The 23,304-nt window shown below is 40.0% G+C and overlaps 1 protein-coding gene across 1 annotated transcript in view; it reads right to left on the minus strand.

Moving 5' to 3' along the window:
• The window catches only part of LOC118809693 (alpha-tectorin-like), a 50,705-nt gene that overhangs the window by 16,496 nt on the left and 10,905 nt on the right, over positions 1-23,304 (minus strand). Inside the window, exons 4-11 of the mRNA XM_036573216.1 lie at positions 18,882-18,923; positions 17,774-17,800; positions 10,041-10,091; positions 8,132-8,152; positions 6,223-6,354; positions 4,349-4,462; positions 2,426-2,464; positions 1,794-1,814 (exon numbers count right to left, since the gene is read on the minus strand). Coding sequence (XP_036429109.1) covers positions 1,794-1,814; positions 2,426-2,464; positions 4,349-4,462; positions 6,223-6,354; positions 8,132-8,152; positions 10,041-10,091; positions 17,774-17,800; positions 18,882-18,923 — 447 coding nt within the window. The remainder of the gene's footprint in view (positions 1-1,793; positions 1,815-2,425; positions 2,465-4,348; positions 4,463-6,222; positions 6,355-8,131; positions 8,153-10,040; positions 10,092-17,773; positions 17,801-18,881; positions 18,924-23,304) is intronic.

Below are 23,304 nucleotides of genomic sequence, written 5' to 3' on the forward strand. Positions count from 1 at the left end.
AGAGCGGTCGGAGCACACCTTCCTTCCCTTCCCGTCCTCGCTCCGAGTAGGTTCGGAGCAGCCCTTCTCTCCCCTCCCATACCCGCTCCGAGAGGACTCAGGGCTCTTTTCCTTTCCCCTCCCCTCACTGTCGCCAAAGACGTCGCCGAGGCCCCGCCTGCCGCCGAAGACGTCGCAGAGGCCCCGCCTGCCGTCGAAGACGTCGCCGAGGCCCCGCCTGCCGCCGAAGTCAGTGCGACCCTGGCTTCTCCCGCCCGGCGCTGGGTCCTTCCCCGGGGGGGGTGCGGTGGCTCAGGCCGGGTTCCCAGCCTGAGTTGGGTGGTGGGGGTATGTGGCATGCGCCCGCCCCCTGGGCCCCGACGATGATGGCCGCGAGAGCCGGCAGGAAGGCGGGGTCTGAACACTCAGTGGCGACGAACCTCGGCCAGGACGCCAGGGAGAGAGCCACGAGTGGGGAGGGGGTGGAGCGCAAAGCCCAGGCTCCCCTGAGTGACGCAAGTGACGGCAGGAGGAGGAAGACGACGACGGTGTCGGCAACAAGAGGCACCAGGGCAAGGAGCGAGTCCCGAGCTCCGCCGCCTGGACCCCGCCCCCTGTTACGCAGCGAGGCCGCTTCACTACATCTCACGTTCAACCCGGGCAGCTGAGCTGCAAGCTGGGGGCGGTGACGGGGAGGCGGAGCGGCGAGCTCTCGTTCCCTCTCGGCTCAGGGGCTCGTGAGCGCCTTTTAAAAGAGCTGAGAGGGAACAGAGAGAGAGAGGGGGACGAGCAGCAGCAGCAAGAGACTGAGGAGCTGAAAAGCTTATTTTGAAGAAGACTGAAAAGTCTAGCTGACTGAAGCCACTGAAAAGTGGCCAGCCTAGGTTTTGGTGTTTTGTATTGTTTGTTTGGTTTGAATTAAAGAAATGGCTGCTACAACCCTGAACCCTGCCTCCAGCGTCCTCCTTGAGCCCGGGGTAGCACATGCCATGCTACAGTCTTATATTCCTATTACTGAGAGACTTGCACTGTGGTGAAAATGGAGACTTTTACACTGCCAGGGAGTTTATGTGGGCCAAGGACTAAAAGACCAGTTTATGTTTTGGTGGCTAGTTTATAACATTTCATGCCAAACTGTATAAGTTGTTAATGAATAACAATTTTTATTTGACAAGTGATTAAGCTTCTGAACAGTACTGTATATATGAAGCAGGATCACCATAGTGCATACCCTTCTCATAGCTCATTGCTTTAACTTACCACCACATCAAAATTTTATCATAAGAAAATTACAGTCATATGTAAAAGTTTTGTCAAGTTAAACTAGAAATTGTGCACTAAAATCCAAGAAAATGAACTTCACTCAGTTCTGCATATTTGCTGAGTAACTTTAATGGGATAGAAATGATTAAAACCAACAGCAGCGCAGTTTCATTTTTTGAATGCAGCGGTTTTAAAGCTGTTATAGCAACAGACTAAACTTGACTGAAATAAGTTGATTCAACTCAAAAATTCCCTTTTGAGTGTACAAAATCATTCCTTTAAAACAGTTGAGCAATATGTGGAATATTTTCAGGTTTATGTACAACAGATGTGATTTATTTGACTTAAAATCTGGGATTACTATGTAGTTACCTCACAGGTTTATGACATGCATTGTTTTACATGGGGCTCATGTGAGTAATACATTATTCATTTACATTTGACATCAGGAACTCTGCTTAAAAACAACATCATGTCAGTGGCACACTCCTGTCAAGAGTGGCGTTTGACAGCAGCACCATAAATGCATTAAAATACATCAGTCAGCTTACCTCGTGTTGTGTTCACCACACCTAATTTTAGAGAGAAAGAGAGAAAGTAACAAAAAGAGAAAGAAGGAATGAACAATAATTACTGACTCACTTCCACACTTTATAAATATATGCTTTATATTTATACCCGTCAACATCTTTCGACATTCAACAGCCAACAGAGGGGGCTGGCTGAGTAGGAGTATTATCAAACTGTGCTGACTAACCTCCAGGAGGGTCAGTAGGCTGTAGCTTGGTATCTCTGTTGTTCCCTCAAAGATTATAATAACTAATTTTTTTGTGTTAGATTAACATAAACACATCACGTTTGTGCCATCATAAATTCTAGTTAACTTTTTGAGTTAATCAAATCCAAAATCCCAATGTTATTATGTATTTTATTGGGTAATTAAGAAATGAAATGAAAAAACGTTGATGGTGAGTAAAACAAATGGGAAGAAACACCCAATATGACGAAGCCAGGAGCCAATGGGAAAGAAGAAAGTTTTACCCAAAAAGATCCTGTTAACAAAACAAACGTGTCACTGCATTTCACTTAAACACCACAGCTCATCATGTCAGAGGCACATTCCTGTAGAGAGTGGCGTTTGACAGCGGCACCATGAATGCATTAAATATCTCAGTCAGCTTACCTTGTGTCGCACCTTGTGTTGCAACTTGTGTCATCACGCCTAATTTTAGAGAGAGAAAGTAACAAAAAGAGAAAGAAGGAATGAACAATAATTACTGACTCACCTCCACACTTCATAAACCTTTGCTTTATATTTATACCCGTCAACATCCTTCAACATTCAACAGCCAACAGAGGGGGCTGGCTGAGTGGGAGTATTATCAAACTGTGCTGACTACCCTCCAGGACATTTTTATTTTGTTATGCATATGTAGCCATTTGAACACTGTTTTATCTTTATCTTCCCTCTGAAAATAACAATATTCTTGGAGGAGATTATTATAATAAACCACCAGTTTACCAAGGATGATGGTAAATGCTGACTCAACAATTATGTACAATGTTTAATATCTGTAAAAACCTGACACATTCTTGTCGCTAACATGTCTGACATGCTCAGAGATGCCCATCCAACAAAATGAAGCCTGTTTCCATCAGGTGAAAGAAAGTCACCTGTTGTTTTCTCACCACTTTCTGGCAGCAGGATGATGAACTTTGACCTCTCAAAATTTAAAATTACTGCAAAATAATGTAATTTTCTCAATATTTTAACACTGTCAAAATTTTGGGAAAACAAGATGAAATGTCGAGAAAACCAATCATTATTTTGAGCTGAAAAGTTAAAAAACTGTTAAGTAAAACATGGATGTACTTTGAGTATATTTTAGTGTAATAGCGTGTTCTCAGCAACTTTGTTTATGCTTCAAGTTCACGTCACTGCTACTTCTACACCAAAAGCAGGAAACTGCCCACAGCAAGTGAGCCGTTGTAAGAATGTGTCCGAGAACTACCAAGTAAACCACCTATTCGCATAGAGTTTCTACGTTTCAGCGGACATAGAGAAGAGCAAGATACAGTATTGTGTATCGAAAAATGTGAGGAATTCTTAGCTGTATGTCCATTGTCTGATTCTGAAATTCTTGCAACTCTAACCTTATTTCTTGCAACTCTAACCTTGAACCTTATTTCTGCATTCTATTATTGCAAAAACACCTATAGAAACATTGAGCATTTTCGTGGACACCAGAGGGTCAACAAAGGAAGGTTGTTATGGTCCACGTTCCTTTCCTCACTAAGACATTTAACCTGGCAATCTGTATTTCATAACACATTCACAACATATTCCAGGACTCCATGTGTCTCAGTATCTCAGTGCTATTGTTGATTGCTGTCGCTCTTGCTGTCAGAGTTCAAACGACTCATTCCTGCAAGCTACTGGTGGTCGCCCATCACCCAAACAAGCATGATGCATGTATGGGCCCATCGCCCAGCAAACATATTGTATGTATGACCCCATTGCCCAGTAAACCTAGTGCATGTATGGTCACTAACAATTGTCACTAACAAAACAGTTTGAAACATTTGCTAAAATTATTATATAAATTTTACGTGACCATTTTCCAACCTTTCTTCATCCTGTTTTCACAGATTTACTGTGCCTTTAAGACTGGATTTGGTTTTCCATGATATGGGGCCCTTAAGTTATTGAAGAGTGTAATAAATGCTTGGACCCACCCAATAGGCAATTACTAGTCAACATCTGAAATGACTTTCAGTAAAATAATTACAGTCCACCGAGACTGCCCTGTGATGGACTGGCAACCTGTCCAGGGTGTATCCTGCCTTCCGCCCAATGACAGCTGGGATAGGCTCCAGCACCCTCTGTGACCCAGGAGAACAAGTAGCTTAAAAAATGTGTGTGTGTGTGTGTGTGTGTGTGTGTGTGTGTGTGTGTTTGTTTGTTTGTGTCAAGAGCCAGCATAAGTCCAAGCTTTTGACATAATTGCATCAATTTCTAGTGAATTTTTTGTCTGATCTGTGCTCCTTTGCTTGTGAAGTTGTTTCTGCTTAAAAGATTTTTTTACCCGCATTGTTTACTACTTACCAGGGATATTAGTTGTAAGCACTGAAGCTGAAGATGTTTGTGCCACATTCCTAGTTGTGGTTGGTGGTAGAGTGCTGAGGGTGGTACCTGGTGTGCTCGCTGTTGCATTGGTCTCTAACAGGACAGCACATATTAACATGGTAAAAAAGGATTCTTAAAATTATAATAAAACAACTGTCAGTGTTTAAATGTAAAGCTTTCCAGGGTTGGCTGTAGATGTCAGTGTCACTAAAGTAGCAAAATTCATGGATGTGTGTTTTAGTGAAGTATTAAAGGTTATCCCTGGGGAAGGTGTTGTACTTGACAAAGTAACTGTAGTAAGAGCTGTACTTGTGGAACTATCAGTAGTTTCTAGATGCAGATTACCTTGCATTGGTGAATTACTGATCAGTAACATAAATGATGTAATTACACAAAATATCAACAACTGACTACATACAACACAAATGACTACATTCTACACCCCATGTAGTTATTTCATAGAACCATACACTGATGTGCCAAAAGTCATGGGACAGGAACTAGTATTGTGTAGGACCCCCTCTAGCCCGACGAAGTGGCATTGATTCCATAAGTGGACAGAAAACATCTGGAGGGATGTTGAGCCATGCCGTCTGGATAGCCACCCACAGTTCCGTGGTATTTGTAGATGCAGGATCTCAGGTGTGCAAGGACCTCTCCATCACATCCCATAAATGCTCGTTTGGGCTTATGCCGGGCAAATGTGCAGGCCACACCATTTGTCAGAACTCTCCAGAATACTCCTCAAGAGTTTTCCTTTTCGCTCGCTATCTTTTTCACTTTAGCTTTTAGCTTCTTGTCTTCTTCGTCTACTGAGTCATTTCTATCATTTGAATAATCAATTCTCTGCACTGTAATAATTGAAGACTACTACAGTTATACAGCTCCAGTAAGCTTCCTAGCAGTCATCTACCTTCCTTCTGCATTCACAAGCCAGCAGAAAAAATAAACAAAACAAATAAAATAAAAAAATAATTAATAGAAACAGCCTGCTACCAAAAAATCTATCCAAAAGTGTGCTGTACTTTATCACTGTAGAGACCACTGTGGCACCACTGAAGGATGTAAGTAAAGCATGTTTACAACAAATGGTAACATTTTACAAATAATATATGTGAATGTAATGTATTTATTTTCTTTTGCTGTCTCCTTAAATAGATGTTCCATTGTAAAATCAGTGAGTGTGTATACATGCACTCAATAATCTGACCATAATCAGATTTCTGCAGTTATCCGATTATTCAAATGGTCATGTAAACACCACACTCCGATATAGAAATCCGATTAAGAAATCTGATAAAGAGAGCTGGACTTTAGCTCAGGAATCAGATTTCTCAGTACATGTAAACTCTTACTCTGATTTCTTTCAGATTTCTCAGTCTGTGCGAGAACAGACGGTGGATGTCACGAGATGCAGCAAAACACTGTTGGAGCGGCGCTGAAACCAAACAGGAAATGAAGGATTTACATATCTTCTAGATGATGTAAGTTCATATTTTTAGGTAAAGTGGTGCGATGTTTTAAAAATAAGCCACGGTATGAAGTTTGAGTTACGTTACGTTTACGTCACGTCTTCTTCTGTGAGTTTAGTGGCTGGTTGCAAAGCAGAAATCCGATTATTACCTGACTCATGTAGACCCGGAGTTTCCCATTATCTGATTACTCCAGTGCATGTAAATGTGTTGATCGGATTACTGACTAAATCTGATTTTAGCGGATTATTAAGTACATGTAAGCGCACTCAATGTGAGTGAATATGAATGTGTTTAGTCTGTTATGATGTGAGTGGACCTGAATATGAATTCTTGTGGTTAAAGCTAAGAACAGGTAAGTTTGTAAGTGTTTAGACTCACGTGGTACGCAGGTTTGCCTGTAGTCTGGGCAGCAGTCCCCAGTCATCATGCAGGCCTGGTCACAGAAGCAACCTCTATTGCAGGAGTTATTCAACCCTTGACAGCACAGCGCCGGGGGGCTTGAGCATCCAACTACAACACACAACACTTATGAAGACTCATGAAGAACTATACACCACTAAAAGGAACATTATGGACTTATGACTCAGATTGAGATATGACCCGTGTTTCTTATAAAGGAAATGTTGGGCCAAGGACTAAAAGACTTTGTAATTGTGCTTGGGTTTGAGAAAGCTGCTATTTAAATCAAACTATTACGCATTATCAGTGGAATCACCATAGTGCACACCCTTCTCATAGCTCATTGCTTTAACTTAACATCACATCAGAATTTCATCATAAGAAGGTTACAGTCATAAGTAAAAGTTTTATCAAGTTAAACTCAGCAAAAACTAGAAATTGTCTCAACATTAGCCACATTGCAGCCTAATAATCCGTTAATAATCTGACTAATAGTTCAATTGAAATAGAAAATATATAAACACCTCAATTAGAATGGACTAGTCCGATTAAGGCCATTCAGAATACAATTACAATCTGATTGAACAAGGGGGATAATTCTGTAAATAATCTGTTAAATAGAAGAATAATATAAGTATAAACACCTGTATCTGATTACATTCCCAATCAGAAAGTTTAAGTACGTTCTACACGTCATAGAGAAAGTTTATAACATTCAACATGCGAGATTCTGACATCATTTTAATTAAAAAATAATTAAAAATGAAAGCACTGCTCACTGCTGCTCATCTCATGTTAACTGGACTCACATGATGCTGGTTGTAATGGTAACATCTACACTAAGTGGTTCTCTACGCATGCGCATAATTTTGGATCAGATTACTTGTACTGAGCATATAAACAGTGATTTTCATCAGATTGTTGAGTAGAGTGAGAATATAAACACCTCAGTCTGAATCTATAATCTGAATGTATTTAATCAGATCGGCAAAAATCTTGGCATGTAAACACAGGCACTGTTGTTAAAGTTCTTGTCATATTGTTGGAAATACTGATAAATTCATGAACTTAGAGTAATAAGATAACACAAATGGTGTGTGTCTGGAATAAGTGTCAGCCAGTGGAGCTCACCCAGGGGTGGGTGTGTAATACGTTACATCATGTGTTTTTGTTTTTAATTTATAAAACTTGTTTGGGTTTTTTTCAGTTGTTTTTATTGGAAAAAAATGTGTAGCTGCTTTGCCTTGTTTCTAAAGCATGTATGTGAAGTGCACTGAAGTCTACAGCCAGAAATGTGTAGGGTGAACCAAACACATATGTAAATCTGAATACTGTTGCTTCTGTAAAATACTGACTGAGTCATGTGACTAATGAATAGCAATTGAAAGTAAAAAGTACCTTCCCAAGAACAACTCACATATAAGACCAGACATAAGCTCACTGAGCTTCACTCAATTCTGCCCATTCATTAAGTAACTTTAATGGGATAGAAACAATTAAAACTAACAGCAGCGCAGCTTCATTTTTTGATTTTAGCAGTTATGGCAACAGACTAAATTTGACTGAAATAAGTTGATTCAACTCAAAAATTCCCTTTTGAGTGTACAAAATCATTCCCTTAAAACAGCTGAGTAATGTGTGGGATATTTTCAGGTTTATGTACAACAGATTTAATTTATTTGACTTAAAATGTGTGATTACAGTGTAGTTACCTCAAAGGTTTACGACATGCATTGTTTTACATGGGGCTCAAGTGCGTAATACATTATTTATTTACATTCGACATCAGGAGCTCTGCTTAAAAACTATGTGTCAGTGGCACATTCCTGTCAAGAATGGCGTTTGACAGTGGCACCATGAATGCATTAAAATACGTCAGTCAGCTTACCTCGTGTCGTGTTCACCACACCTAATTTTAGAGAAAAAGAGAGAAAGTAACAAAAAGAGAAAGAAGGAATGAACAATAAATACTGACTCACCTCCACACTTCATAAACCTTTGCTTTATATTTATGTCCGTCAACATCCTTCAACATTTTTATTTTGTTATGCATATGTAGCCATTTCAACACTGTTTTATCTTTAGGAGTTTCCCTCTGAAAATAACAATATTCTTGGAGGAGATTATTATAATAAACCACCAGTTTACCAAGGTTGATGGTAAATGCTGACTCAACGATTATGTACACTGTTTAATATCTGTGATAAACCTGACACATTCTTGGTGCTAACATGGCTGCCATTCTTAATGCTCAGAGATGCCCATCCAACAAAATGAAGCCTGTTTCCATCAGGTGAAAGAAAGTCACCTGTTGCTTCTCTGGGCCTGAGCTCATTTAAAATTGACTGAGGAGAAGTGGAAAAGTGTCCTGTGGTCAGATGAATCGACATTTGAAATTCTTTTTGGTAATCATGGACACTGTGTCCTCCAGGCTAAAGACCACTCAGCTAGATACCAGTGCACAGTTCAAAAGCCAGTATTCATGATGGTATAGGGGGGCATTAGTTCACATGGCATGGGTGACATGTTCACCTGTGAAGGCACATTAATGCTGAACGATATAAACATGTTTTGGCAACATATGCTGCCATCCAGACAACGTCTTTTTCAGGTAAGGCCTTGATTATTTAAGCAAGACGGTGTCAAACCACATTCTGCATGTATTACAACAGCATTACTCCATATTAAAAGAGTCCAGGGCCTAAACTGGCCTGCCTGCAGTCCAGACCTGTCATCACTGAAAACTTCTGGCACAACATGAAATGAAAAATATGACAAAGGAGACCCCGAACTGTTGAACAGCTGAAATTCTGTATCAAACAAGAATGAGAAAACATTTCACTTTCAAAACTACAGCAGTGTCTCCTCAGTTCCCAAACACTTACAGAGTGTTGTTTATAGAAGAGGTGATGAAACACAGTGGTAAACAGGTCCCCGTCCCAACTTTTTTGGAACGTGTTGTTGCCATCAAATTCAAAATGAGCATATATTTAAAAAAAAACAATCAATTTTCTCAGTTTCAACATTTGATATGTTGTCTTTGTAGTAAGTTCTTTTAAAAATATGGTTTACATGATTTGCATGTCATTGCATTCTATTTTTTATTTACATTCTGCATAGCGCCCCAACTTTTTTGGAAATGGGGTTGTAAGATAATTAAGAAACAAAATGAAAACACAAAGATGGTGAGTAAAACAAACAGGATGAAACACCCAATATGCAAATAGATGAAGCCAGGAGCCAATGGGACAGAAGAAAGTTTTACCTAAAAACATCCTGTTAACTAAACAGACGTGTCACTACGTTTCACTTAAACACCACAGCTCACTGAGCTTCGCTCAGTTCTGCACATTTGCTGAGTAACTTTAATGGGATAGAAACAATTAAAACCAACAGGAGCTCAGTTTCATTTTTAGAATTCAGCGGTTTTAAAGCTGCTATGGCAACAGACTAAATTTGACTGAAATAAGTTGATTCAACTCAAAAATTCCCTTTTGAGTGTACAAAATCATTCCCTTAAAACAGCTGAGTAATGTGTGGGATATTTTCAGGTTTATGTACAACTGACTTAATTTGTTTGACTTAAAATGTGTGATTACAGTGTAGTTACCTCAAAGGTTTACGACATGCATTGTTTTACATGGGGCTCAAGTGAGTAACACATTATTTATTTACATTTGGATGTAAATGAATGTAAATGAATTAAGCAGGAACTCTGCTTAAAAACACCATGTCAGTGGCACGAGTGGTGTTTGACAGCGGCACCATGAATGCATTAAATACATCAGTCAGCTTACCTTGTGTCGCACCTTGTGTCGCACCTTGTGTCGCACCTTGTGTCACTACGCCTAATTTTAGAGAGAAAGAGAGAAAGTAACAAAAAGAGAAAGAACGAATGAACAACAATTACTGACTCACCTCCACACCTTATAAATATATGCTTTATATTTATGTCCGTCAACATCCTTCAACATTTTTATTTTGTTATGCATAGGTAGCCATTTGAACACTGTTTTATCTTTAGGAGTTTCCCTCTGAAAATAACAATATTCTTTGTAGTATCTTGTGACCAAAAATATAAGGGATGGCACAGATGGGGCAGATGAAGCTTCACTATTTTACTGCACTGCCTTAAACTACATGAACAGGCTTTTTTCAGGCTCACAACAAAACATTCTCCTCCTCTTTTAAAGGCAAATAGCTCTGTACTACTAAACGACTACTGCCCCTACTGGTTCTGGAAGGGTACAGCCTAAACAATATATTATATTCCAGGATAAGATTATTATAATAAACCACCATCACCAAGGTTGATGGTAAATGCTGACTCAACGATTATGTACACTGTTTAATATCTGTGAAAAACTTGACACATTCTTGGTGTTAACATGGCTGCCATTCGTAATGCTCAGAGATGCCCATCCAACAAAATGGAAGCCAGTTTCCATCAGGTGAAAGAAAGTCGCCTGTTGTTTTCTCACCACCTTCTGGAAGCTGTATGATAAACTGTGGCTCATGTTTGACCTCTCAAAATTTAAAATAACATCAATATAATGTCATTTTCTTAATATTTTAACACTGTCGAAATTTTGGGAAAACAAGATGAACTGTTGAGAAAACCAGGATCATCACATCTAACTCCTTTGCACTGCCTTCAATTGATCATCTAAAGCTGGCCTGGGAAACAACACCTTTTTGGACTCACGGCTCATTCCTTTGTTTCCTTCAAACAGAGACTTAAACCCTGATTCAGACTTAAAGACAGTTCCTACTCAAATGACTACTCAAATACAACACTCATAACTGGTTGTATGTTTTGTAAATATTATGGGTGTAAATACATGCTTTGTGCATGAAGTATAAGGCTGTGGTTCCATTCTGTGCAAGGTTACAAGCTGCTGGATTAGAGTCCCCTTCAGACAAAGTAGTCAGACCATTTTTCAAAGAGGTTTATTACAGTTTGGCGCCTGAACAGGGACTTAGCTAACGCATTGTGTGTATTTACACCCTATTATAGTGAGGGAATACAGCTTGGTTATCATATTGGAAATTTGGGGCTTGGTTTTTATACCGTCATGGCAGAGTATCAGCAAGGTAGAGAACCTACAGAGCAACTTAGTGAACTTTCAGTCAAATGTATTCAGACAAACAGTCTTTTCAGGAAGCAAAAGAAGAAAATGTGGGGGTAGTAGAAGGTTAAATTAAATCAATATTGATCAGAAATAGAAGGTCGTGTCAAAGCAGCACAGGAGCAATGGCAGTATCTCTTGGAAAGGGAATGTAATAAAGAGCTCGATAGACTTAGAAAGATCTCGGACAGGCAATGGTCAATTGTTTGAGGCGTAGAGATAGACAGAGATATGCTTCAAGTTCACATCACTGCTACTTCTACACCAAAACCAGGAAACTGGCCACAGCAAGTAAGCCCTTGTGAGAAAGTGTCCGTACTACCAAGTAAACCACTTATTCATTTGTTGTGTGAATGAAAGGCTGTGCTTCTACTGTGGAGGTGCTGGTCATGTTCTACGAGACTGCAGTGCTTGTCCGCACATATATAAGGACACTGGAAAGTATGTGGTGAGTATTCCCACAAAGGAGTTGGTTTTTAAGTCTTCCCTCATGCCTGTGACTATCTACTGCCAAAATCTCTCCTCTGTCGTTCCAGCCCTGATCAATTCTGCAGCTAAAGGAAGCTTGATTCATACAAGGCTAGTTGAGCAGCTGCATTCCTGTTATGCCTTTGAAGGTTCCCTTAAGTATTGCTGCACTAGATGGAAAGCCTGTGGGACCAAGATCCATCACTGAAGAAACTCTATTGGAATGTGTGCCAGTGCACTTCATAATACACAAATTTTCTTCTTAGTCTTAGAATCCTTAGTTCTCTGTGATACGAGGTCTCCACTGGTTCGAAAAGCATCATCCACGTTTTTCTTGGTCCTCCTACTCAGTAATAGCCTGGTCAGAATATTGTTATCAGAATTGCATTATCTTTCAGGTCAGCTCTACATCAATGGAAAGTCCTAACGCAGACACTACTTGTAGCATTACATTCTGATCTCCAAGAAGTTTTTGATAAGGGAAATGCCACTAAGTTACCCCATTGAAAATGCTACTTTGCCCAAATCTAGAATTTGTCCATTAACTCAGGAAGAGGAACAGGCTATGAATACTTACATACAGGAAGCATTGGAACAGGGATTTAGCAGCCTCACCAGCAGTCTCAGGGTTTTTCTTTGTTAAAAAGAAGGATGGTGCCCTTTGTCCTTGTATAGATTATAGAGCATTAAACCAAGTGATTAAGAAATACCCCTGTCCTCTCCCACTAATCCCAGTAGCCTTAGAACAACTCCAAGGAGCTAAGTATTTTACCAAATTAGACTTACATAGTGCATACAATCTTGTGAGAGTCAGAGAGGGAAACAAGTGGAAGATAGAATTTGCTACCACTAGGGGCCACTATGAATACCTTGTCATGCCTTTTGGTTTATTTAATGCCCCTTCTGTGTTTCAGGCATTTGTAAATGATGATCTACGGGACTTGATTGGTCGGTTTGTTATCACCTATATAGACGATATTCTGCATCCTCCTTTGCATTCTTTGCCTTCTTTTCTTGCCATGAAATTAGCTCTCAAAGAATGGTGGCTTTGTTTAAGGGGTGCTAATCACTCATTTACTGTTCTGACAGATCATAAGAACCTTGAGTATTTCCGTAATGCAAAATGTCTTAGACCCCATCAGGCACGCTGGTCTCTGTTCTTTTTAAGGTTTAAATTCAAAATTACATATCGCCCAGGATCTCATAATACTAAGGCTGACGCGCTCACTAGAGTCCATCAGAGCTTGGGAGGAGACCCATCAGCAAATTGAGACGGCCCTACGACAAAACAAACAACAAGCGGATCGCCACCTCAGTGATGCTCCCTCCTACCAGCTTGGAGACCGGGTATGGCTGTCGACTTGGTACTTCAGTTTTGCAGCAGGAAACTGAACCCTAAATACATTGGTCCATTTAAGATACTTGATAAAGTTAACAGTGTTACTTATAAGCTTGATCTGCCTCCCAAATACCGTGTGTCATGTTCTTTTCATGTTTGCCTCCTGAAACCTATTGTCTCATGTTTCCCTAGGGAAACCTGTTGTCACAGTCTACGCGGACTATCCATCCACTTTAATTGCGGACTTTCACAGTGAGCACCCGGATAAGTCGCTCCTCGTCCTCGAGGTCACCCATGGAGGGCTTCTCCCAGTCCAGTTCCTGGTTCCTCATCAATCCAGCAATGTGGCAGCTCTGGGCGTGTTCCCTGTCGGGTCTCCGGTAGCGTGCAAGGTGGTCGTTGCAGTCGGCCTCATTCCGTGGCCAACCCGGACTCTTTGTGTGGTGCTGTCACGCATCCACCGACCTCATTTCACACAAAGACTGCACTTCCCAAAACTCTTTGGGAGACCATGTGACTGAACTTCCTCATTCAACCAATCATCAGTCTCCTGAGTACTGATTCTCTACACCTGTCTTCTATGTCATATGACCTGTTTAGTTTAGTTTATACGGCCGGGCTTTAGCTTAGCCAATAGTATTGTTTCTCCTGCAGAACCACTGAGCATTTTCACTGTCTTTTCGGTTGCCTTTTTGGATTATTGGACTCTTTTTCTTGATTTCTCATTGTTGCCTTTTGTCTTTGCCTTGCTGGTTACAATTGCTCTGTTTTGCCTTTATGCTATTTTGTATTTGACCCATGCCTGTACCACGACTACGATTCTTGCCAATCCTCTTTGTATTAAAGCCTCATTTGTTGGATTTTACAGCAAGTGTCTAACTGGGTCTGCCAGTTAGCAACTACTGTCAATAGAGAAGGAAAAATATTACAAATTAACAAAATGTTTTATTTTATTTGGTGGAAACGTGCCCTCAATTTTTCATTAAAAGAATGTGAGCAAACTAACTAAGCAGAACAAGCATTCATCACAAAGATAATTTGCTTTACACAGCGCTCAGCTGTTCAGTATTAGACCAAGGCTTATATGACCAGATGTTTTCCGAGGACAGTCCCCATTTTTGGTGGCCTGCCCCTGGCTGGAGCTATACCTGGAAATATCCCCGTTATTAAATGTGAAATAAAAACACACCAGAAAGTCCTAAGAAAGACCTGGCAACAGAGCAGATTGGCATACTTTGCTTGTTTTGGCCAACAGAGGGGGCTGGCGGAGTAGGGCAATTACCAAACTGTGCTGGCCACTGACCCTCCAGGGCTGGAGGTCGATACGTCTGTTGTTCCCTCAAAGGTTTTACTAACTAAAATTTTTTTGTTAGATTAACGTAAACACATCACGTTTGTGCAACTTGTAAATTCTAATTGTTTTAATTTGACTTTTTGAGTTAATCAAATCCTAAAACCCAGTTTCATTATATGTTTCATTGGTAATTAAGAAATGAAATGAAAAAATGTTGATAGTGACTAAAACAAACTGGAAGAAACACCCAACATATATATAATAATAATAATAATAATAATAATAATAATATCCAAAAAAGTAGTGCCGTGCTGGTGGCGTATTTCTAACGATGTTTATTTCTTAGTTTTCCCCCTCTCACTTCTACATAGTTTTGTCTTGTTCAGACAAGTTGTTTTTTAGTTATGAGTACTTTTCTGACTCGGAGTGGTGAACAGTGTGGAGAGAGCAGCTCACCTTATCTGCTTGCGGGAGCAGCTTCTGGAGCTCTATACACTCCATACACGCTCTGTTAATGTTCCCATTCCTAGAGAACTACAGAGACCGTTCAGGGGACGCAGAGATGGATTTAAAGCGAAAGCAAAGAGGAGACGTTACAAGCCCTTCATCCCCTCCATCATCATGGGGAACTTGAGGTCTCTCAGTAATAAGGTGGACTGAATGTGCTGATCAGCACCCAGCAGGAGTATCAGGGGTGCAGTGTGCTGTGTTTCTCTGAGACATAGCTTCATGCTAATATTCTGGACTCTAGCATTTCAATTACCAGCTTTCAGATTGTGAGGGGGACAGAGACACTAAACTGGGAGGTTGAAGAAAGGTGGAGGGGTTGCACTGTTAGTAAATAACAGATGGTGCAATCCAGGACATATTACTGTGAAGGAGAGTCACTGTTGCCCAAACACTGAACTTTTAGCTGCTGGTTTACGTCCGTACTATCTGCTGAGGGAATTCACTATCGCCATTATTGTCATTGTTTACATCCCGCTGGCAGCTTATGTGGAAGAGGCGTGTGACGTCATACTCTCGGCTATCACAAGACTTCAGACTCTGTACCCAAACAGTTTCAGTGCCATCTCTGGGGATTTTAATCATGTTTCACTCTCCACCACTCACAAGAAATTAAATGAAAATACGTTGATGGTGAGTAAAACAAACGGGAAGAAACACCCAAAATGCACACACTCTCTCCCTGCACCTACACCTCTCTCACACCCCTATACACACTCTTCCACTACACAGCCATTGTCTGAAGAGTCACACCCTCCTAGAGGTGGCAACCAGCCAGGTGAAGAAGTTGAAAGTGAGCAAAGCTGCTGGACCAGATGGGATCAGCCCGAGAGTCTTGAAGGTTTGTTTCTCTCAGCTATGTGGGATTCTTCAGCATCTCTTCAACTGCAGCCTTAAACAAGGGCATGTGCCAGTGCTGTGGAAAACATCCTGCCTGGTTGCTGTTCCAAAGAAGTCATCTATCTCCTCTTTCAGTGACTACAGACCAGTGGCCCTTACATCCCACATCATGAAAGTCCTGGAGAGACTAGTGTTGTCACATCTCGGACCTCAGTTCAGCTGTTTCCTGGAAAGTAGGTTGGCATGGATAATGCTGTTATTTATCCACTGCAAAAGGCACATTCCCATTTCTGCCAGAACAACACCATAGTGAGAATCACTTGGTTTGACTTCTCAAGTGCATTTCATACCATCCAACCTCTTATGGTGGGTAGAAGATGGATAAAGTGCAGGTGGTCAAGTCCATGATTGCATGGTTCTTGGACTACCTGTCTGGAAGACCCCAGTATGTGCAGTTGGAAACCTGCCTGTCAGATCATCCGGTCAGCAGCATTGGAGCACCTCAGGAAACTGTGCTTTCCCCTTTCCTCTTCACCCTGTACACAATGGACTTCCAATACAGGTCGGACCTCTGCCACCTTCAAAAATTTTCAGATGACTCTGTGGTGGTTGGGTGCATTAGGGATGGGCAGGAATGAGAATATAGAAACCTTGTGGAAAGCTTTGTTGACTGAGGAGTAGGTGGTTCCTCAAACACCAACGGGAATGAGACCAAGGAGAGGTGGTGGACTTCTTGAGGAAGAGGACCACGATCAGTCCCGTGACCACCATTGGTCAGAACGTCAAGCTGGTAAACACCTACAAATATCTGGGTGTTGGGTTTGAAAACAAACTGGACTGGAGGGCCAGCACAGAGGCTGTGTACAGGAAGCGGATGAGCAGTTTCTACTTTCTGAGAAGGCTCAGGTCTTGCACTGCCTTTTTGATTGTATATTTATACATATTTCATATTGCACTGCCACTTTGTTTATTTGTCCACAAATCTTGCACATTGCACTGTTGCTTTGTTTATGCATCCATGAATGTCATATTGCACAACTGTTAACATAGCCTATTGTTACACTACATAGTCACTAGTTCACTCACCGGAGGGAACATGCACCACTGCATTGTCAATTGTTTGTACTGTACAGTAATTTTATTGTGTAAGTATATTTTATTATTTATCTTTATTTTCTATTCATATATATGTGAATAGTGTACGACAAAACTTTGCTCGTTTATTTTGCTCTTGTTTTGATCTTTGCTGTGCTTTGTACTGCTGCCATAGAAGAATTTCCCTCTGGGATTAATAAAGTGATCTATCTATCTATCTATCTATCTATCTATCTATCTATCCATCTATCTATCTATCTATCTATCCATCCATCCATCCATCCATCTATATGCAAACAGACAGAGCCAGGAGCCAATGGGAAAGAAGTATGTTTTATCCAAAAAGAATCTGTTAACAAAACAAATGTGTCACTGCATTTCACTTAAACACCACAGCTCACTGAGCTTCACTCAGTTGTGCACATTTGCTGAGTAACTTTAATGGGATAGAAACAATTAAAACCAGCAGGAGCTCAGTTCCAGTTTTAGAATTCAGCGGTTTTAAAGCTGCTATGGCGACAGACTAAACATGACTGAATAAGTTGATTCAACTCAAAAATTCCCTTTTGAGTGTACAAAATCATTCCCTTAAAACAGCTGAGTAATATGTGGGATATTTTCAGTGTTATGTACAACAGATGTAATTTATTTGACTTAAAATGTGTGATTACAGTGTAGTTACCTCAAAGGTTTACGACATGCATTGTTTTACATGGGGCTCAAGTGAGTAACACATTATTTATTTACATTTAACATCAGGAGCTCTGCTTAAAAACACCATGTCAGTGGAACATTTCTCTTGAGAGTGGCGCTTGACAGCGGCACCATGAATGCATTAAAATACCTCAGTCAGCTTACCTTGTGTCATACCTGGTGTCACCACGCCTAATTTTAGAGAGAGAGAAAGTAACAAAAAGAGAAAGAAGGAATGAACAATAATTACTGACTCATCTCCACACGCTATAAATATATGCTTGATATTTATACCCGTCAACATCCTTCAACATTTTTATTTTATTATGCATATGTAACAAAAAAATGGAAATGGGCTCTCTTGTTTTTTTTGGGTTTTTTTTAAATGTGAGCGAACTAAATAAGCAGAACAAGCACAAAATCACAAAAATAATTTACTTTACACAGCTGTTCAGTAATAGAGCAAGACTAGCATGACCAGATGTCCCTGTTTTCCAAGGACAGTCAAAATTTTTGGTGGCCTGCCCCTGGCTGGAGCTATCCCTGGAAATATCCCCGTTTTTAAATGTGAAATAAAAAACACACTGAAAAGTCCAAAGAAAGACCTGGCCACAGAGCAGATGGGCAGACTTTGCTTGTTTTGGCCAACAGAGGGGATGGCTGAGTGTGGGAAATACCAAACTGTGCTGGCCACTGACCCTCCAGGGCTGGAGGCCGATATGTCTGTTGTTCCCTCAAAGGTTATAAACTAAAATCTTTGTGTTAGATTAGAATAAACACATCACAATTGTGCCATCATAAATTCTAGTTAACTTAATTTAACTTTTTGAGTTCATCAAATCCAAAATCCCAATTTCATTATATGTTTCTTTAGATAATTAAGAAATTAAAGATAAACACTTCGATGGTGAGTAAAACAAACGGGAAGAAACACCCAATATGCAAGTAGACGAAGCCAGGATCCAATGGGAAAGAAGAAAGTTTTACCCAAAAAGGTCCTTTTAATGTCCTGTTAAGTAATATGTGGGATATTTTCAGGTTTATGTACAACTGACCTAATTTATTTGACTTAAAATGTGGCATTACAGTGAAGTTACCTCAAAGGTTTACGACATTCATTGTTTTACATGGGGCTCAAGTGCGCAATACATTACAATCATTTACATTTGACATCAGGAACTCTGCCTAAAAACATCATGTCAGTGTGACATCCCTCTTGAGAGTGGCATTTGCAGTGGCACCAAGAATGCATTAAATACATCAGTCAGCTTACCTTGTGTCGCACGTCGTGTCGTACCTTGTGTCGTGTTCACAACTAATTTTAGAGAGAGACAGAAAGTAACAAAAAAGAGAAAGAACGAATGAACAACAGTTACTGACTCACCTCCACACCTTATAAATATATGCTTTATATTTATGTCCGTCAACATCCTTCAACATTTTTATTTTGTTATGCATAGGTAGCCATTTGAACACTGTTTTATCTTTAGGAGTTTCCCTCTGAAAATAACAATATTCTTTGTAGTATCTTGTGACCAAAAATATAAGGGATGGCACAGATGGGGCAGATGAAGCTTCACTATTTTACTGCACTGCCTTAAACTACATGAACAGCCTTTTTTTCAGGCTCACAACAAAACATTCTCCTCCTCTTTTAAAGGCAAATAGCTCTGTACTACTAAACGACTACTGCCCCTACTGGTTCTGGAAGGGTACAGCCTAAACAATATATTATATTCCAGGATAAGATTATTATAATCAACCACCATCACCAAGGTTGATGGTAAATGCTGACTCAACGATTATGTACACTGTTTAATATCTGTGAAAAACCTGACACATTCTTGGTGCTAACATGGCTGCCATTCGTAATGCTCAGAGATGCCCATCCAACAAAATGGAAGCCAGTTTCCATCAGGTGAAAGAAAGTCGCCTGTTGTTTTCTCACCACCTTCTGGAAGCTGTATGATAAACTGTGGCTCATGTTTGACCTCTCAAAATTTAAAATAACATCAATATAATGTCATTTTCTTAATATTTTAACACTGTCGAAATTTTGGGAAAACAAGATGAACTGTTGAGAAAACCAGGATCATCACATCTAACTCCTTTGCACTGCCTTCAATTGATCATCTAAAGCTGGCCTGGGAAACAACACCTTTTTGGACTCACGGCTCATTCCTTTGTTTCCTTCAAACAGAGACTTAAACCCTGATTCAGACTTAAAGACAGTTCCTACTCAAATGACTACTCAAATACAACACTCATAACTGGTTGTATGTTTTGTAAATATTACGGGTGTAAATACATGCTTTGTGCATGAAGTATAAGGCTGTGGTTCCATTCTGTGCAATGTTACAAGCTGCTGAGTTCCCTTCAGACAAAGTAGTCAGACCATTTTTCAAAGAGGTTTCAACAGTTCAAAAGCCAGTATTCATGATGGTATAGGGGGGCATTAGTTCACATGGCACGGGTGACATGTACACCTGTGAAGGCACATTAATGCTGAACGATATAAACATGTTTTGGCAACATATGCTGCCATCCAGACGACGTCTTTTTCAGGTAAGGCCTTGATTATTTAAGCAGGATGGTATCAAACCACATTCTGCATGTATTACAGCAGCATTACTCCATATTAAAAGAGTCCAGGGCCTAAACTGGCCTGCCTGCAGTCCAGACCTGTCACTGAAAACCTCTGACACAACATGAAATGAAAAATATGACAAAGGAGACCCCGAACTGTTGAACAGCTGAAATTCTGTATCAAACAAGAATGAGAAAACATTTTACTTTCAAAACTACAGCAGTGTCTCCTCAGTTCCCAAACGCTTACAGAGTGTTGTTAAAAGAAGAGGTGATGAAACACAGTGGTAAACAGGTCCCCGTCCCAACTTTTCTGGAACATGTTGTTGCCATCAAATTCAAAATGAGCATATATTTTTTAAAAAACAATACATTTTCTCAGTTTCAACATTTACTATGTTGTCTTTGTAGTATGTTCTTTTAAAAATATGGTTTACATGATTTGCATGTCATTGCATTCTATTTTTTATTTACATTCTGCATAGCGCCCCAACTTTTTTGGAAATGGGGTTGTAAGATAATTAAGAAACAAAATGAAAACACAGATGGTGAGTAAAACAAACAGGATGAAACACCCAATATGCAAATAGATGAAGCCAGGAGCCAATGGGACAGAAGAAAGTTTTACCCAAAAACATCCTGTTAACTAAACAAACGTGTCACTACGTTTCACTTAAACACCACAGCTCACTGAGCTTCGCTCAGTTCTGCACATTTGCTGAGTAACTTTAATGGGATAGAAACAATTAAAACCAACAGGAGCTCAGTTTCATTTTTAGAATTCAGCGGTTTTAAAGCTGCTATGGCAACAGACTAAATTTGACTGAAATAAGTTGATTCAACTCAAAAATTCCCTTTTGAGTGTACAAAATCATTCCCTTAAAACAGCTGAGTAATGTGTGGGATATTTTCAGGTTTATGTACAACTGACTTAATTTGTTTGACTTAAAATGTGTGATTACAGTGTAGTTACCTCAAAGGTTTACGACATGCATTGTTTTACATGGGGCTCAAGTGAGTAACACATTATTTATTTACATTTGGATGTAAATGAATGTAAATGAATTAAGCAGGAACTCTGCTTAAAAACACCATGTCAGTGGCACGAGTGGTGTTTGACAGCGGCACCATGAATGCATTAAATACATCAGTCAGCTTACCTTGTGTCGCACCTTGTGTCGCACCTTGTGTCGCACCTTGTGTCACTACGCCTAATTTTAGAGAGAAAGAGAGAAAGTAACAAAAAGAGAAAGAACGAATGAACAACAATTACTGACTCACCTCCACACCTTATAAATATATGCTTTATATTTATGTCCGTCAACATCCTTCAACATTTTTATTTTGTTATGCATAGGTAGCCATTTGAACACTGTTTTATCTTTAGGAGTTTCCCTCTGAAAATAACAATATTCTTTGTAGTATCTTGTGACCAAAAATATAAGGGATGGCACAGATGGGGCAAATGAAGCTTCACTATTTTACTGCACTGCCTTAAACTACATGAACAGGCTTTTTTCAGGCTCACAACAAAACATTCTCCTCCTCTTTTAAAGGCAAATAGCTCTGTACTACTAAACGACTACTGCCCCTACTGGTTCTGGAAGGGTACAGCCTAAACAATATATTATATTCCAGGATAAGATTATTATAATAAACCACCATCACCAAGGTTGATGGTAAATGCTGACTCAACGATTATGTACACTGTTTAATATCTGTGAAAAACTTGACACATTCTTGGTGTTAACATGGCTGCCATTCGTAATGCTCAGAGATGCCCATCCAACAAAATGGAAGCCAGTTTCCATCAGGTGAAAGAAAGTCGCCTGTTGTTTTCTCACCACCTTCTGGAAGCTGTATGATAAACTGTGGCTCATGTTTGACCTCTCAAAATTTAAAATAACATCAATATAATGTCATTTTCTTAATATTTTAACACTGTCGAAATTTTGGGAAAACAAGATGAACTGTTGAGAAAACCAGGATCATCACATCTAACTCCTTTGCACTGCCTTCAATTGATCATCTAAAGCTGGCCTGGGAAACAACACCTTTTTGGACTCACGGCTCATTCCTTTGTTTCCTTCAAACAGAGACTTAAACCCTGATTCAGACTTAAAGACAGTTCCTACTCAAATGACTACTCAAATACAACACTCATAACTGGTTGTATGTTTTGTAAATATTATGGGTGTAAATACATGCTTTGTGCATGAAGTATAAGGCTGTGGTTCCATTCTGTGCAAGGTTACAAGCTGCTGGATTAGAGTCCCCTTCAGACAAAGTAGTCAGACCATTTTTCAAAGAGGTTTATTACAGTTTGGCGCCTGAACAGGGACTTAGCTAACGCATTGTGTGTATTTACACCCTATTATAGTGAGGGAATACAGCTTGGTTATCATATTGGAAATTTGGGGCTTGGTTTTTATACCGTCATGGCAGAGTATCAGCAAGGTAGAGAACCTACAGAGCAACTTAGTGAACTTTCAGTCAAATGTATTCAGACAAACAGTCTTTTCAGGAAGCAAAAGAAGAAAATGTGGGGGTAGTAGAAGGTTAAATTAAATCAATATTGATCAGAAATAGAAGGTCGTGTCAAAGCAGCACAGGAGCAATGGCAGTATCTCTTGGAAAGGGAATGTAATAAAGAGCTCGATAGACTTAGAAAGATCTCGGACAGGCAATGGTCAATTGTTTGAGGCGTAGAGATAGACAGAGATATGCTTCAAGTTCACATCACTGCTACTTCTACACCAAAACCAGGAAACTGGCCACAGCAAGTAAGCCCTTGTGAGAAAGTGTCCGTACTACCAAGTAAACCACTTATTCATTTGTTGTGTGAATGAAAGGCTGTGCTTCTACTGTGGAGGTGCTGGTCATGTTCTACGAGACTGCAGTGCTTGTCCGCACATATATAAGGACACTGGAAAGTATGTGGTGAGTATTCCCACAAAGGAGTTGGTTTTTAAGTCTTCCCTCATGCCTGTGACTATCTACTGCCAAAATCTCTCCTCTGTCGTTCCAGCCCTGATCAATTCTGCAGCTAAAGGAAGCTTGATTCATACAAGGCTAGTTGAGCAGCTGCATTCCTGTTATGCCTTTGAAGG

This window comes from Colossoma macropomum, unplaced genomic scaffold (assembly GCF_904425465.1).
Source record: "Colossoma macropomum unplaced genomic scaffold, Colossoma_macropomum, whole genome shotgun sequence".
NCBI lineage: Eukaryota > Metazoa > Chordata > Actinopteri > Characiformes > Serrasalmidae > Colossoma > Colossoma macropomum.